General features: G+C 41.4%; 1 protein-coding gene across 1 annotated transcript in view; it reads right to left on the bottom strand.

Moving 5' to 3' along the window:
- Window positions 1-18,338, bottom strand: part of tcf3b (transcription factor 3b) — a 28,757-nt gene extending 10,419 nt beyond the window's left edge. The window contains exons 1-9 of the mRNA XM_051375575.1: window positions 17,783-18,338; window positions 14,675-14,771; window positions 12,538-12,610; window positions 7,012-7,085; window positions 6,260-6,332; window positions 5,705-5,745; window positions 5,376-5,508; window positions 4,598-4,644; window positions 80-179 (exon numbers count right to left, since the gene is read on the bottom strand). Coding sequence (XP_051231535.1) covers window positions 80-179; window positions 4,598-4,644; window positions 5,376-5,508; window positions 5,705-5,745; window positions 6,260-6,332; window positions 7,012-7,085; window positions 12,538-12,610; window positions 14,675-14,749 — 616 coding nt within the window. The 5' untranslated portion in view covers window positions 14,750-14,771; window positions 17,783-18,338. The remainder of the gene's footprint in view (window positions 1-79; window positions 180-4,597; window positions 4,645-5,375; window positions 5,509-5,704; window positions 5,746-6,259; window positions 6,333-7,011; window positions 7,086-12,537; window positions 12,611-14,674; window positions 14,772-17,782) is intronic.
- Between the last annotated feature and the right edge of the window lie 302 nt (window positions 18,339-18,640).

The following is an 18,640-nucleotide window of genomic DNA, read 5'->3' as shown; positions in this document are numbered from 1 at the left end:
GGCGAGCTAACAGCGGTTAAAATTAAGCATTGTCCAAACTTTTAAGACTTTGTACGAACCCTGTGAAATGGTATCCTACCTTGCATATAGAAAGAGCCAGGGTAGACAGCTCCAGGCTTAGCACCGGGATATCCTCCATTGTCTCTGGAATACTCATCACCAGATGTGGAAGCATACACCTAAACAAACATGCAGACAATTAGTAGTTTGTTTGTGATTTCTTAACTGTGAACTTAAAATACGCACATTTTAGGATGCTGTATTTAAAAATTAAAAAAAAGTGTTTATGTAGCCCTGAGCATCATAACAGAAAGTAGTACGGTAAATATCCACCCGATCCTTGCTTTTGAAAACCATTTAATTACACTAGCTTCAAGTGGCCACAAGATGGCAAGAGGGAGTCTGCCGGCTGTGGAGGCAGGCAGGCCGGCTCCTCGCCTGTGGAGGAGAACACAGCGGCCATGCCATGCTGGGCACAGCGACGGCTTGAATCCCAGTGCACAGTGAGCACTTCCTCTAGCTCCCAGGACCCCAGTGACATCGCACTGCCTGGCCTGCAGCCCCTCCCTATAACACACTCACTATCCACTCGCACACATACCATGCATTCAGTGAGCCAACACACACACACACACACACACACACACACACACACACACACACACACACACACACACACACACGAACACTCCACTAGCAATACCCTCAACCTATCACATTTTGCATGGCATCAACAGAGGATTGAATTCAAGAAAACATGAATATGGACAGCTCTGATGAAATTCAACGTTTTAAATTAGCACCATAAAGATTCCAATCACAGATCCCTTAAACATATTGCTAACAAAAATGGATGCCGGGCCTTCAGTGACACACATCTCTGCTCCAAAGCCAGAGACTGAAGACGGACATGAGAAGCCCTCAGTTTCCCCGACACCATCAGCCACCACTCAGTCCGTCTTTTCCTCTCCTCTGTAGTACATGGCAGATACAGGAAGAGAGAAAGAGAATGGAGGCTATGCTGCAAAGAATGCTAATCCAGAGAAGGGATTTTTTCTGTAATTTGATTTAACAGGGAGAAGTGGAAAGGGAATGGAGAGATGCACTTCTAATTACAGAGCCATCTGCCTGTTCCTGGACCACATCCAACTCCACAGGCAGCTGGGCTGAGGAGAGGGAGTGAAGAGAGGGAGAGAGATGGGGGCTGGGATCCAGTCAGCGAGAGAGAGAGAGAGAGAGAGAGAGAGAGAGAGAGAGAGAGAGAGAGAGAGAGAGAGAGAGAGAGAGAGAGAGAGAGAGAGAGAGAGAGAGAGAGAGAGGAAGAGAGATTGCAGTGGGTAGGGGGTGGTAAAGGGGCAAGGGGGAGGATTGAGGGGAAAAAATGAAGGCCCTGATGATTTATGAAATGGGTAGAGAGATAAGGGGTGTGGAGGGGGGACAGGAGAAGGTAATCTAAATGACTTAAACAAAGCTTGATATGGCCAGGGGAGTGTGAAGGAAACAGGGGATTTAAAATGATCACGGTTAATTCAGGGGAAAACATGACGGAGATGGCTTCATTTAACAATAGGCTTTGAGTTGTTCTTTCACGGGGAACAATGTCGAGTGAATCCTGCTGCTCTAGATGGGAACAGAGAACTACACAATGACTGGTGCTGCTGGATAATTGTATTCTCAGGAAGAAAGGGGATTTCTAGGGTAAAATCCTCAACTAATAGGGGTTTAATGTAATTCAGGTTATGACCGTGTAAAGGTCTCTTTACTAGAAAAAACATGGGTTGTAGCAAGGGGTGGGGAGTAGATGAAGATTAACATCAAACTAACCTCAAACCGCTTTATTCAACCATGAGGGGTTTGTGATTAGTCTACTGGACAACTAGGGGGCAGAAAAGAAGTTCCTCCGTGTTGTTTGATTGTTGCAGGTGAGGGTTCAAGGGGTTAGGGCAAGGATCTCATGTACAGGTATTGGTGGGTTACAGAAGTCAGGGAGCCTGAGGGGTAATGAGAAATGGCCTTTACGCTGCAGCTATTATTTGTCGATTTACAGCAAAATGATTTAAGCAACAAAAAGTAGATAAAGGGGATGATAAAAGTGTACATTGAAGGGGTGGTGAAGAGAAGCAGGAAGGGAGGGTGTTTGGGATGGAGGAAAGACCACAGGATCATCATCGGCAGTCATTAATCTGGGCTCAGACACGGGGCTAAGAGGCCTCGCAAGCACCGCGCCTCACAACTGGGTCACTCACAGGGGGAGGCCCACCCAGGCCATCATGTGGTGAAGCGTAGGCGGAGGGCTGGGTGAGGTGGGGGAGGGGGGTTCACACACACACACACACACACACACAGACATCCCATCATTCGCATTAAAACCACGCAGCCATCGTTCACACTGCGGGGAATGACTGAGGTTCAGACAGTGAAGAAGAAGGGGCCTCAGCCAGACAGAGCGTTCACACTCAATCTCTGATGTAGTCACCATGGTGAAGCGTGTCTACACGCAGAGGTTTCATTAACCACACGTCAACACCCACAGGTGGGGGACAGCACCTATGCCATCTTAAAAAATATGATTTCTTTAAACAACAAGGGATCAGGAAAAGAGCTAAGCAGCAAGTTCCCCAGATCCCTCTCCATACTGACTATTAGTTGATCTGATATGAACCCACCTAATCAAAGCATCTGGCTACAGTAGTTGCATCTGTTGCAACTTTATGTCAAAATAAGATACAGACAGAACTCAACACTACTAACGCTTGACTCAATATCCTGCCAGATTACGTATCCATGGCTTCGTGATTTGGACCAAGTGAGCCATATAAATCCTTTGAATTTACTTAATCCATGTGTTATCAGCACAGTTTTGAGTCAATTTACATTCAACTTTTATGATCAAAATTGACTAAGATTATGAAATGATGAGGCAAAGACTGGGCTAATGTGCAGGTATTTGATCCATGAAGATCATGAAACCTTACATTTTCTTTAACTTCACATAAAATATAACATAATAACCCACAAGGCCACCCGATATTTTAATCTTTCTATCCTCTGCCTATGCTGCTGATGTACTGCTTCAAAGCGCCATGTTAAAACACAGATGTCATAAGTGAGGAGATGCAAAGGTTCCATACCCAGTTCTTTTAGGTCACTCTTGTCATCTGAGAACTACAGTAGCGTGACGACTGGGTTACAGAAAATATTTGTGTAACGGCAGTATTTCATATTGATGATCCAGTGGCAGCTCAAACAGCAAGACTGGGCTCTAATAGCAACAGCGACACACAGTCAACTACCCTGTGGGATCCTTCTGACTGAAATATCATGTTTGCTATCCCACAAAGTCTGTTGGTTCAGAACCATGAAGACCTTTCACATATCTGCAGAGGAAAATACTAATGGAGCAGAAAGAGTTAGTGTTGTATTAAAAATGCTATGTGGTATTCAAATTGAGCAAATGGCCTCTGAATCATCTATGATCTACAGTAACTGTCACTGTATGGAAGGACTGGCTGGTAATCAACACACAGGACTCAAATTTAGCCAATGGAAATAATCTATAAATGGGAATGATGTGGGCAACTGCAGCCTAATTCAATTCCTTGTCAAGTCACTTTAAACTAACAGTGAGATTCATTCAGTATATATTCACACATGTAACAGTGACTTGTGTTTCCAGCTATGTGTGGTTGCCATCATCCACACACATCAGCTGCATCAGCTGCTGGGAATTCTGGGCCCACTGACAAAATGTGACACTTGGTACAGTAAATCAAAGCACTATATGAGCCTTCATACTGCTTGGACTCTGTTGAATCCAGTATCAAATCTGCTTGACACATTGAAATCCAACTAACCTTTTAACAATTTTAAAGGAACACAAGTTACAAATAACTTAATATTCTGGAACTAAAACTCCAAGACTGATATTCTAAGAAGTGAAACTTTGGCCAGACAGATTAGATATTTGCTATTTAGCCAAACAATTTCCTGGATGGGTTCTACACTGTCCTTTGCTCATGAAGAAAGGGAGAAGAAATAACGGATTCAATAAGAGATCAGTAAAACTCTGGGTTTGACAAATCCAGGTATCTTATTACCAACTTTGAACTGGATCCAAAGCTGAACCAGCAACCAGAAACCAACTTATTTGGACCCCTCATGCACTGGATGCCTGACATGTACCTTCATTACCCAAATCCAGGACCCCAAGTTCTTATATAACGTATAATTCAAATCGAGCCACTGAAGAAGGTAAGTTACTAGACTTGACAAAGTACCTCAAAATCCTATAAAATTGCTCGTCTACATGACAACCAGACCCTGAACACCACTTGAAACCACTTGAGTGTAGTGTAGAGACAACCACAGTGATGATGTTTATTGGGGCCTGAGTTGCCTGACTGTCAGCTCACTGAGAGTCTAACTGAGCAGAGGGCCTTTACCCCTGTCTGTCACAGAATTGCTCAAGCAGAGTGGGGAAAAGCAACGTGTAAGTGTATCTGCTTGTGTGTCTATGTGTAGCAAGTGTGTGTATTGAGGGAGAGAGAGAGAAAGGACTGGCTGTGAGCTGTGAAGACAGGCAGAAATAAGCTCTCACCGAGGACGGCAGGCCAGGGGGTTTCCGAATCTTCTTTGGCTGGGTGTCTACATACAGGCAGGCGGAGACACCGAGAAAAGGTGAGAGACAAAAACACAAATAAGGACTTAGCAAAGACACATTTGCCAATGTTATGTCAGTTCAGGTGCAGTTCCTTCATGTGCTCTAATTCCAACTGCATAACAGAAAACACTGAACACGCTGCAGCATGTGTGTGCTAGTGTGTATGTGCATGTCTGTCAGTGTGAATGAATGTTGCTGTGCATTCATCTGTATAGACTGAAAAGATTTAATGTAGACAAAAAACAAAACAAACAAAAACAAGCACTTTTGGTCTAGTTAGCTCCATTGAAAGTACAGTTGAACTGTAACAATTAGTCTATTGATCGCCAACTATTTTAATCATGAAATAATCATTCAAGACAATTCTAGAGCAAAAACTCCCAGCCTGTCAAATGTCTATATTTTCTGGTTAACTTAGCCATCAAAATGAATATCTTTGTATTTTGGATGACTGAACAAACTAAAGAAGCAATATAAACAATTCCACTTTGAGCTCTGGGAAATGCTGTCTATTTTCTGGCATATTATAGACCAAAGAATTAAATCAAGAAAATAATCTGCAGGTGAATTGAAAATCAAAAATATCATTAGTTACAACCCGAGTCAAATCAAAATGAAAAAAAGACAAAAAAATACACAAAGACAGGAGGGGAAACGGTGGAAAATGAAGAAAGAAAAACAGAAAGAAATGACTGGTCTTTTCCAGTTATCTAACCTATGCCTCCATCAGGCGGCCTTCTCCTGGGGTTGTTGGGGTATGACGGGTAAAACTGGGAGCCGGATTTCAGGCCGGAGGGGGACATGGCATCTGGGCTGGGCATCGCTATGTCGCTAGGAAGAAAACCAGGCTAGGAGAACAGAAGATGCAGAAACAAGGTTTTACTAATAATACTTTCAGGGGTGTGAGAGAGTACAGATTCTTTTCTAGGAAATGAAGACAGTTCATTCAAAGTATTTAACATGAAAAGAGAAGTGAGAAAGCTGCACTAGTTCTCACAAACACATAACAGGAAGATGCAAGGAATGAGCTAAATGGTAACATACCTGGCTTCCAAACGGAGGGTACGGTGGCCTCTCATTTTTACCTGCAAGATAAAAGTGAAGATTTACATTAATGTGAGCAAAACCATGAGATGTATAAACACATTAAGAGGCAATGGTGTGTGCCAAAACAAATGAAAAGTAGGTTTTCTAAAGTACAAAAAGTCCAGAGATGCCCTCCCCTTTTTCAGTACGCTCAGCTGCATAAAGCCGCCTGCCAGACAAAACCCTAGGGAAGGTTTCTGCTTCAGTGCCCTAACATCCCCAACACTCAACGAATGAACACAGGCACACACACATGCACATACATGCATGTAGACACATACACATTTTGCCACCCAGAAAACAATTGGTCATAAAGTATGCACAACAGTCCAATCGGCCATTATCAACATGATAATTATAAAACGCAAGTGCAACATGGCAACATTTCCTCTGGCAGTGAGAGGTAAATTTATACACTCAGTCCATTAAAGTGATAAAAAAAAATATCATAAGCCATAGTTTTACCATATAGCTATCAATTATTTTAAAATATTTAAGGAAAACAGAACATACCTGCGACTCCTGAACTGATGAAAGGAGAGGACAACCCTTCATGCTCACTGTAGTGGGAGCCTTCGGGATAGCCCTGTAGGAACAATGGTACACCCAAAACAACATGAAAAAAGCTAGCAAAGAAATATGTAAATAAAAAAATGCAGGCTCTCACATTGCACAAAGATACGGAACACACCCACAGACCTAAATGATAACCACTCTTTAAGGCCTTCCCCATCTTGTTAGCACACCTATATGGCTTAGTGGTTACCCTCCCTCTACTTTTCTGTCTAACTAACAGGATCCATGCCAAACAAATCTGCATCAGCTCGGGGGATTCAAACCGACTTTCTTAATTATCAACTTGTGGTAATCAAAGCCTGCTGCATCTATTTCACCCCCTGTTCCTTGTATTTACACAGAGTTGTGCCAAGACAGTTACAGCGGATGTGAAGCTGCAATTACCGGTGGGCTTCCATAGAGGTTCTGGGCTACCAGAGAGCTTGCCAATGCAGGATTCTGAGCCAAGGTTATTAGGTAGAAAGTAAAACTACCACTTCAAATCAAACATGGCACACGGCATGAAAAAGCACTAAGCTGTTGTGGTGGTAGGGGGAGAAGGGTTGTGTGTGTTCGTCTATGGCAGAGTGATTAACTGAACATGTGTGAGTGTGTGACAATATAATGGCATCTGGTGTTAATGCTTAGATCTCCAAACTTAAAATCGTGTGCGACTTAAGAGTGCGAGTGTGCGTGTATTTAGATCTTACCCGTCCTTGGCTGAAAGAGGGACTGTTCTGTTCTGCTGGAGCCCAAGACCCAGAGCCGCTGCGCTCGTCTATTGCTGTTAAAAAAAAAAAAAAAAAAAAACACATTCTTGATTATTTACAGGTAGGGAAACCAGCATGTTAATCTGAAGTAGAGATGAAAGAAGCAAAAAGCAGGCTGGTCTAATGCTGTGAAGAATATTAGCAATCTCCATATGATAGTATATAATTATCATTGTATGTGTCACTGCAGATATGTAGAAATGCCCTGATGTTGGCAGTCATATCAACAGAACCTGTCACCATGTCCTACTCTAAACATACAATGTCCTTAAGTGGCCACAATGGGCTTGCACAAGCCAGGAGAGAGCATCACTATTGATCAAAGACGGCGCTGTCGCATTCAAGATGCAATGCAATGTTAGACCGTATCTGGAAAAATCATAGGAAATGCTGCTCAGTGTACCCATTAGTGTTTATTACGGTCACTGAATAGCAGAAAATTAACCATTCACATCCCTAATGTAATCCAAGAAGATGAAATGTCATCTAAACCATATTTAAATTCCACTCAATGTGACACATACAAACACATAAAATAACGCAAAACAAAATACAAAAATACATAAAGCCAAACCATGAACCACAATGTTTTAGGTAAAGAAAGAACCGATGTGTGGCACAAAGGAAAAACACAGCCAAAAGACTGGTGGAGCAGAAAACTCCAAAATACCCCCATCATCCCCTTCTCCCTGTCTTATGCACTAATGCTATCCAGGCTCTCTGGAGACACAAGCCTTAATTGCATGCTGATTTGCATAATTGTGCATATTAATGCGGTTTCCTTATGAATATTCATATTTCGGCTTTGATTTTTGCCTAATTAAAAAAATGTGTGTGAGAAAGCAAAAGAGAGAGTGAGCGGGTGGAAGGAGAAAGCAAGGGGACGAGGAGCGGGAGAGAGAGGGAGGAACAAGAGGGAAGGCAGAGTGAGAGGGGTCTGGGCGAGATCAGCAGCCTGGCTGACGAGTGAGAATGAGTGATGAGACTAACAGAGCGGTGCAAGCACCTACACACGCTGCGACAGCCGTGATCTATGGAGCTGATGCCAGTGGCATGGAGAATCAGGCAAGCAGGGAAGAGAGGGGACCTCAAAAGATCAGCCTCCCTCACTGTCAGATCGGCCCTGCTGAAAGGCCACAGCGCTAATAAACCGCTGCACCACCGTCAACCATGTCCAATGGTACAGGACACTGGTGACGGGCTTGCTGCTAAATAAAGATGACAGACTTTGTATGAAGACACCTCAGCCAAAGCTGGGTGCCAGGAAAAGTAATATCAAATTAGCAAGATAAAAAGCCACTTCAGATGAGAGACATCAACAATGAGTTTGACTACTTCCAGTCTAGCAACGAAGACATGTTTTAACTCAAACACCTTTCTTGTTCCCACTTCAAGACACCCTGGCTTCATGCAAATTGTTGATAGACCACAAAGTATTTTCACATGTATTACATACTTAAAACTTCTAACAGGTAACCCACAAAATTACACATCATCACTGTCAACAATAACCGGCACCGAGTAGACCTACCAAGCCAACAAGCGAGTTAAGGGAGTAACTTCATAATCTTCAGTTATTTTCAATACACCACTCATCAGCCTATGAAGCCTCCATTTGGCCAGCGGGGGTGCAGAGGATAGAGTGAAAGCACGGCTGTGCAGGAGAAGTCTGACAACATTGTTTCACACTTACTGGAGTAATTAACTCAGAGGCAATTAAAACAAGGTGGAGAGCTGCTGAGGTGACACTGACGCTCAGCCAGCCTAGGAGAGCCCAACTATGCCAGAAGAGAGATCTTTCTGTTGTTGTTAATCTCTTGTCATGTGCAATATTGAGAGACAACCAAAATGATAAAATGATGCAAAATACAGTTCTTAAAATGACCCAACAAGCTTCACATCCTGTTAACAAAAAAATTATAATATTTATTTACATCCCCATGTTCTTGTACAAGCAAGTAAGCTAGTTTTGAAGTGTAATTGTAAAAAAAAAAAAAAAAAAAAATAGATAAGTACCACTGAAAGTAGGTCAGCGATGTACTCCTACATCAATTATTTTGGCCAGTAAAAATATTTTTAGTACTTTGTTTTAAACCAGCCCTTTGCCTGTGACCTAAAAAATGGCTCTGAACACTTTAAGTGTCTCCATTCTCAATGAAATTTAAAAGGACAAACACAGATCTCTCCAATCCAGGCTTTATTTCATCCTCAATTCATCACTTATTTAGTAGTGCAGCTGTCCAACACATACTGGAAAAAATAACAAAAATACTCAATAGCTCTCACAATGCAGTTCTCGGATACTGTAGATGCCTTATAAGTAGCTGCAACTGATTATCATGACATACATAAGTCCATGTGATGCTAACACACCTCCTTATGCGCTTTGACAGTTTACAGATTTCTGCGTTTACATCATATTGGTAGAAGCAGAAAAGAAGCTTTCAATGGAATAATCTTTCTTTAATCATGAATGGCAATGTAAATAGGGTATTGTATCGCATTAGTATTAAAATACAATGAACTCTATCAGTCTAGATGCTTAGCTAGATACCTTGGATTACAAATATTGGTGGATGTGTTACAATGTTTAATTCAAATGGCAATCACCACTAAATGCTTAATGTCAGTGTGCTCTCTCTGACTATGCAGTTCATACTTGCAGAAAATCCAAGATTATTAGAAGACGGCATTTGAGTACTGGAGCACTGTAGCTCATGCTGACTAACAAATCTAATACCAAAATCTATTCAATTAAACAATAAAGCAAGGGGAAGTAAGTGATAAACATTTGAACAATCAATTGACACAAGGACCCAACTGGGAAAACAAAATTATGATTGAAAATACCCTGAATTATCTACTAATTAAAAACGCACATAAGAAATGTAAAAGACATGGCGTTGGCAAGAAAACAACAGGTTCTCTGGACGTATATCACATCCATCCAGATTTTGGCACGGCTAGTGTGAATGTACTTCCAGTGAAAGTCACATGGCAAGACAAATACTGACTCACAACCAGAACCCAGGAAAATATTTATTTTCTGAGCCACAAAGCCTTCTCACGGCTGCAGGCTCTGAAAACATCTAATTTATTTGAAGAAGGAAGCCATTCTCCTTTGAGATTTCCTCTTTCTGTGGGCTTAGATTTTCCAACTACAGCCCACCGATGCATAGTGAAATACATGACACAATACTGCAGGCGCGTGCAGGTATACAACTGAGTGCAAAAGTCAAACACATAGCTAGTAAGAGAGACCACATGTGTAAATTCACAATGTTGTTCGTTGTGATCTAAGGGAAGCGAGCCTGTCGCGTCCCATGTTTTTGTGTGTGTGTGTGTGTGTGTGTGTGGCTGGAGACGTTGCCAGCAGCTGCAGAGGTGACAGAGGGGACGCCTGCCTGAAGGCTTGTGGGCTTGGCCAGCTCCCTCCACACACCGTCACACTCTGCCTCCCCTACTTCTCAAACATCCCACACTTCTTGCCAATCCTCTCCTCTTTCCTCTCCCCTCCACTCCACCCGACACACCCTTCCCCACACACACACGCACTCTGGCCACTGAGGAAGGGAGAAGGACGCCTAATGCAATTAGCACCCCTCTGAGCACTTTTGTGTTGATGAATAGAGGTGGTCTGGTGGGCCACTAGGCTGCTCGCTGCCGTTCCCGCGCTGCTGGGTCCCTGAATATACAAGCCGCCTAAGTGACGTCATAGATGGCCATTGCTCTTTAATGGTCATCATTTCTCTAATAAATAGGTTTCCTGGCCCATAGCCTTATCATATTTTGGAATAATAACCAATCTTTTAGACCGAGTTTCAAAAGATGGTCCTATTGCCAAATGCAGCCATTACATCTTAAAAAATACACCAAAAAAATAACAACAACAACAAAAATAAATCTCTTCCTCTGACATATGTCTGTCTATATGGGTTTTGTTCCTCATACAGACAGACTGCAGTCTCTGTACTAGGTATGTTTTAACATGACACAGATCTACAAGAAACTCCTGGGCTGGAATTTGCAGATGTTAGCATTTTGACTCCCAAGTGCTATTAGAGGGTACCTGCAGATCTCCACAAGTTAAATGGGACAGCTTGAAGTATTGCATTAAAATGGGTGTCAATGACCGAAGGCCACACTTTAGGACATGAGGAGGGGGGAAGGAATTAACTCCTCACTGCTTAGTAATTGCCTGCTGTAATAGAAACAAACAGAATCCTGCCTTCCACAGGCTGATCCCTCTATTCAACAAGCTCCCTCTTCCACTCTGGCCACTCACTGCATGCTGGGCCAGTTTAAGAGGCTGCGAGCTGGGGGTGAGGGACATTGTCTCGGACTCAAGCCATTTCCTGCAGATCAGTGGGGGTAAAAGCCCTGTGCCGTGTTGGGGGAGGAGTGTTTTACACTTCAGGGTGGGGGAGTCGTTTCAAGTCCATAAGCCCCTTTTTTGCCTTTGTTCCTCAGTGTCCAAGTTCTCACTCTGGGGAACACTAGGGAGTGTGACTCGATTTCACACGCCAGGTTGGCAGGGTGACAGAGGAACGAAAGTAACACGACTTACTAATAACATTCAGGAAGAGAGTGAAGCTCACTCAGAGGCTTCAGGTGCTTGACAGGTTAACTGCAGCTACTTTGCACTTTAAAATAGTTAAACAAAGACAGATGTCAAAATAAAACTCATCTTGACTTATTAATAAATCTGCACCAATTAAATTCTTCATTGGTAAGATTAAAGATCCGGTCAGTTTCTCAAAGAAGTGTCATTTAAGACAGTTGAAGTTGTAGTCCAAATGTATCATTTTTCTATACAGATAAGAACCATTGGACAACCATATAAACAGGCATAGAGCTAGCTGTAGTGCATCACTAACTGAGAATTTCTTCTAAAATCACATATACTACTACTAATACATTACAAACAGTAGAATAAACACATAGAAACCAATTAAATCTATGTGGCTGTTTTAGCTTTTTCAAATACAATATTGTAAAGCTTTGAACACCACAAATGAAATTCACCTCTATTGTACTTGCTGAGGTGGTAACAGATCTCAAAACCTCGGCAAATAAAACTGAAACTGTCTGCAAGCTAGATACCACAAGGCTTACGTGGAAAAATACTTTTTTTTGTGCTTTGGGTGAGGTGACTTTTGAAGTTGTTGCTCTCCACTATCAGTTGGAAACTGACATTTAGATTTGTATTCAATTAAGCATCTAAAGTGGCTGCTAACAGACATAGATTTAACATTATATGATGATTATTATTACTTTGCCAAAACTTGCATGTTGCCACTACAATGTCTGTTAAAATCTTACTGGGGAAAAATTATATTTACACCAACAAAATGAGGCAAGAATAAAAACCAACATTTGAAAAGACATACAGCATACAGTACATACAAAGCAGTAACAGTGCTTTGAAATTCAGTGTAGGTCTCCATAACAAGCTAAAAGGCTTACCTGATCCACCAAACTGACTGCTGGCGAGTGTCATTGTCCTGTTCTTCCCGTTGGCTACTGGAGGCGCAAACATCTACAAGACAAAAGAGGACAGATACCGTAACTAACAAAGCAAAGGACGGCACACTTCACACATCCTATTTCCACTTATAAAGGACATCGCATACACATGCCGTTCAGTTGCTGTGTGTTTTTTGCCTTACAGGCATTGCTGTTTTGAATCAGACTTAAGTGAGTTATAAAGTATTTAAAAACACACGATTCCACCACTGATTAATTGACTCACAGCAGGAAAAACATGCTGGTAAAAATGGTCAAGTTATAAAGATTGTTGAGGTCTATATTTACAAAATGCCACAAATAAATAATATCTCAATTTTATATAAAAAATAAAAGAGTTTTGTTTTCCCCAAAACAAAATGTTACAACATATTTTCATAAAGAAACTTGAGTTTAACTTTCGAAACACCCTGATGAGGCCGTGGGTTTTATCACAAGCCACTGTGGGCTTTACCATAAGGCTATGGTGTGGTCTAAATATCTATGTGGCATCAATGACATGGCCAAACTCTACTGTACAAACCAAACCTTTTTGTAACTAGGACACCATAACACAATCTGCCACTACCACGTATGATCTCCATCTCGCTTTGTTGAACAGGGTAGGTCTACGCAGTCCAACAACCGATCGTCTTTGTTTCTGTTACATTTGGTCGCGGATATCTGAAACATTTTTAGTTTTGCTTTATTCCACGTCCAGTCTAGCATGAATTTCTTTGACTAGCCAGCAAATAAACAAAGAGGAGGAAATTTGTTTGTGCATTGTTCGACAGTTTCTCACCCAATTATCAATGTCATATTTAGACGGAACATCTGCTGATACAAATTGGCAGCTGATCAATCTTGAGTTTTTCTAACACAAACCCAACTGTCTAATGAGAACCTCCCACAAACCCCCTTCACAACAAGGAGCGTTTTCCTTTCATGGTGTAAGGTTTCCTTTAAATACCGATGGCGTGGTAGAGAATAGGACTACATTAACAAAGCAGCTGACTGAATTGCAAGTCATTATAATGGAGCTCCATCAACAATGTTCATGCACAACAATGCTTAAAAAAAAATAATAATAAAAAAAAAGAAGAAATCACTAAAAAAAATGAAGCTAGTCCTGTTGTTCCCCAGTGTTACACATCATAAAATGTCAACGACTCTTGCAATGATATAAACAGCTCAGTATTAATCAACTGTACTTTGTCAAAAGAAATCTCACGGGACATTAAGTCTGCTGACAAATATTCATTAGGAGTCACAGTTTGGAATTACCTGTTGTGCCCCATATATAATAATTATCCAGGGCTGGCAATTTAGCCTTACCAGCTATTCAATTTATTTAGGAGAAAGAACTAACACAGCTCCATTGGGCCTATGAGATGTTTATGTCAGCGTAAAGCTCAACAAAGGCTTCACAACAAAATGAAACACAGGTAAATAAAAGCTGAACAGAATACCTCTATCCGCTTTGTAGATAATGTCTGGAGGATACTTCTGAAAGCATCTTTGTAAAAATGTCTTCCTAAAAGACTAAAAATATGACAAAAAGAAATGCAGATGCCGTCTGCGCAACCCAGTTTGTATATAACAATATTTCCCCCCGCAGATTCTGTTAACAAGACGAACAGGGGTGAAATTATTTCCGCAGTTGTTCCTGATTCACTATTTACATTTTACAGTGGATACTAGTTCGTTGTAGTAAGGATCCACTTCCTTGTTGCTGTGTCTCTGCATCACCTACATAATTGAATAACCTATATTTAAAAACCTGAATTCATTTTCACCAGTCACCCTGAGGTATAGCAGTATTTTTCTTTGATGTAATCAGCACTACCTTTGCATGCCAAGAATGAAGGATGGAAATATCTTGGGCTGACACGACCTATTGTTTGGAAAAAAAAAAAGAAAAAAAAAAAAAAGTTCAAAAATTTTTGTTGCAGATTTTCTTTCCTCATCCCTCTCCCCACTTCTCTCATTCAGACCTCCAGCTCTCCTCTGCCCATACCCAGACCTGTATCGCACTCTCTTTTAGCTCTTCCTCCCAATGCCACCCAGAACCACCCAGACTGCTCTCCCACTCTCTTACCGCACTGAAATCCAGGAGGTCGCTGAGTTCCTTGTCAGTTCCCACTGCAGCCATTCTTTGCTGCTGTTCGTTCATACCCTTCAGTCTCTAATAAACCCTATGAGAGAAATTTGCAGATACAGGATTTTAATGGCACTAGCAAGCACAAAGAGAAGTTACATGTAGCTCTTAAAAAAAAGGAGAATGATGGTAATGAATGATTCGAACTACTCTACCTTTGCTATGTCACAACCCTAGAGATGATTCTTATTGGCAAGTTGTTAGTCTCCCATAAGATACCAATGCAGGGCTATGTCAGCATTTTTCTTTAAAAAACAAAAACAAAACAAAAGAAAAATCCCAACAACTTTCTTATTGCCAACACCCTCAAATTTGTGTTTGTAGCTTTCAATACAATGTTAAAATCTAGTTAATCTGAGAAGTTACAATATGAAAATCAATTATCATCTATGGAGTCTCAGCTGGCCAAAACATACAGCTCAAATTACTACCTCACTGAAATACAGAGCGATGAGGGAAAAACAGACAACATTAAGCTACTTAACACTAAACACTCTAGCCGGGTCTACTTAAAAATGCTAATTTCAGACAGACCCTGCCTTCCCATCCAAATAGCAGAGACACTGCCATGAAATGACGAATACTCTGCCCTTAGTCAAATTACTACCAAGTAATGACTTAAAAATTGTCTTTCATTTTACGCAACCCTGGCAAATAACACAACCATATGTCGATCATTGCTACATAAAAGAGAATGTAATACATTTACAATTACAGACATAATTGGGACTATTGTTAGCCCAAGGAAATAGGGGTGAAAGGCAGAGCTAATGACTGTATGCAAACACGTCATTACCAAATTACCATATGTCAACTCAGACAGAACCTTGTCAAATGACACAGTGAGCATGAATACTGGATTTACCCTGTGTTTTGCATTCCAACGCAAGCCCGAGGCCGCTCTCTGATGCTGAGCAGTGGTTCTGCGAGCCTCACAGGGAACTAGTGGTAAGGGGAGCGAGTGGAGGAATAGAGGCACTTGGACACCAACAGGTGGTGTGCTTTTACAGCCTCTTTTATAATACAGCACTAGCATAAACTGATGCAATCAAAAAACAAAAACAAAAAAGATGGATGTTTTAGAAGAAATGTAGAAGTTTGTTGTAAAAAAATGTAAACAAGGGGAACACTGAATATGTAAATTTATGTCAAGAAATTAAAAAATCTAAATTAGGAAACCACTCAAAAGGCTAAATAAACAAAAAAGTATTAAAATGAAATAAAATCATTTTCTGCATGTATGAGAATAACACAAGTCACTTCAGGAAAGACAAACAGTGTAGTCCAGGTCTAGTCAACTCAGGCGAGCAGAACTAATGTAACCTTGAGACAAGGAAAGGAAGTGAACACACACAAACACATCGCCCCAAGTGTAAATAGGCTAGGAACATGGCTGTCATTGCTTTTCCAAACTTTTGGATAAGATGGCCAATCAAGGACAAAACAGGTCATACGCACCACTAAGATAAACTTAACATGCACAAATATGATTTAACCACTGAGATAAATGGAGTGGAGCACATGGAGGGGCTTAATGTAACAAAATGGCATCTTCAGCTACTGCTGGATCAATATTAGAAGCAAGCAGATTAGGGGTCTTTGTCACCCCACACAAGGCAGAGAAGGCAGGTCATTCTCCACAAAAGAGCCCTCAACAAGCCACTGAGCTAAACAGACACAAACCTTAATGTTCACAACAGCAAACACGACTTAAATGTATTGTTGTTTGGACCAAACATAATAATAATAATAATAATAATAATAATAATAATAATGGGCCAAATTAAGTTTCTTCTACATGTCTAACAAACATGTAATTACATGGATGTTAACTGTTGTTGACATCAAGGGAGAGAAAAAAAAATGTCCGCAAAAGTTGTTCATGTATTTTTTTTTGCTGTTATTAGTCCTGTCAAATGTTGAAATAAAAGCAAAGTAAGTAAACTATAACATGTGTTAACGTCAATGCTATTACTACGGGAACAACAAGGGCCCGTCGTACTTGGAAGAGAAAAGCAAATTCAACTGTTGATTCAAATCAGGTCCGAAAGAAATGGATGTAAAAAGTCTGGTGCCCAGAAAACACGTTATCATAAACAATAACCACTTTTGGGTTCAAATAGTTTATAACAATGACAGCAAACACCCAGGGCACCACAGGATGCAGGCTGTACATTATTTGATCATCTCCGCTAGGCCACATCCAGGGCCAAGCTACTGCTGACAACTAACCCATTCACCATTTATTTTGAACTATGTTGACATCATCCTCCAAAAGACTAACAAAAACCATAACCTCCAGTCGTGTCTTCCTTGTGAAAAAACACAATTATGTGTAATAAAAAAAATAAATTAAATTAAAAAGGAAACAAGTGCAGCGGCCGCAACGCTGGAGAATAAAAGCAATGCCCCAAACTTCATGCAACAAAATACGGAGCCTCTTTCTTTCACATATTAGGGTTCAAGTCGTGCATTATGAGGGAGTTCAGTGGAGGAGACGGTGGGGGTGGGAGCATGAGGAATTTCCTGCCAAATGTGCAATAAAATAAAAGTCTAGCTGGTGGCCAGACACTTCCATAAAGGAATGTTTAAAGGGCTACCAAAAGGGGCTTTTATGGAAAGTTTTGTTTTCTGGAAAATACATGAAGGCCCACAACACAAAGTTTAGCTCAAATGCTCACCAACACTACACAACGTAAAGATTTCAAATGTCCACATACTAACTGGAGCTAGTGGCGGAGACACACGGTGAAAAACAAAATGAGGCTTGTTAGGCAGGACTAACATTTAACGTTAGTCGAGTCTGTCTTTTTTTCCCTTTTTTTTTGCAGAACAAAGGAGTAATTTCCTCCTCTCCGTGGTCGATGCGGAGACCATCACACACTTGGCTCGCCACCTCAAACCAGACAAAAACTTACATCCCCCGCTTTAACCACACATTCCCAAAAACTTTTCGAAAATTGCAGGCGTCAAAATAGGTGTCAGTGAAACCCATCGAATTCATGCAACTTCCCCCGAAACATGAAGTGAAAGAATGTGTTTTTTTACCTCTCCTCTCCAAGTGTCTGATATCCAACAGTAAAAAGAAAAGCGGAGACTCGCAAGGGGAAAAACATAAAACTTCAAGAGAATTTCGACCTCAGTGCATGAAACGCATTGGAGCACCGTAGATGTCTTCCTTTTGTCCCGGTTAGCCTGTTTTTCACACAGCGCCCACGTGTTTGCTTCAATGTAACAAGTCTGTGTGCAAACAAATCTATTATAGTAACTAATCTCGCGTCTTCCTTTTTTGTTGTTACAACTGAGATGATTTCATTCTTCTCGTAGACATCTTCACCACCTCCGTCCACATTGTCAGACGACACACCGTATCCCTCCGCACAAAAGTGAGGGCCTCAATGCCAGCGGTGTCCGATTTCAAACGCCTTTGAGAGACGGGGTGTTTTTACACAGAAAAAAATACAGCTGTAACGTCTTCCGGTTGCCAAAACGACGGAGGTTTCTAATCCCGAAGCTCAGTTTTGTGTGCCGTATCCGCAATCATCAAAATGCGAGAGCGCTGCGAGCACTATGTCGTTCAGCGGAAGGCTATCGTAAGAAAGTTACCTGCGATTACACAGCAGCAGCTTGACGAGATGGCACGATAAATGCGAAAGAGCTCAGCCAATGTGAAAGCGTGTGCGCTTGATTGACAGCAACGGGAGCCAACCAACGGCCGTGAATCCCACTAGTACCCCGCCTTCTTCTTGACGCTCACTTTCCCTGTGTGCTCAGGGAGGCTGGCTGAGGGGGGCTCCAACATGCCCGCTGACATCATTTTATTACATTGGTTGGTGTGTCCTCTTTTTTTTTTTTTTTTACAAAAAAAAACAACAACAACAACAACATTATCTTCTATACACGGCT

Source organism: Dicentrarchus labrax, unplaced genomic scaffold (genome assembly GCF_905237075.1).
Source record: "Dicentrarchus labrax unplaced genomic scaffold, dlabrax2021, whole genome shotgun sequence".
In the NCBI taxonomy this organism is placed as follows: Eukaryota; Metazoa; Chordata; class Actinopteri; family Moronidae; genus Dicentrarchus; species Dicentrarchus labrax.
This window is presented reverse-complemented; position numbering and strand designations above follow the sequence as displayed.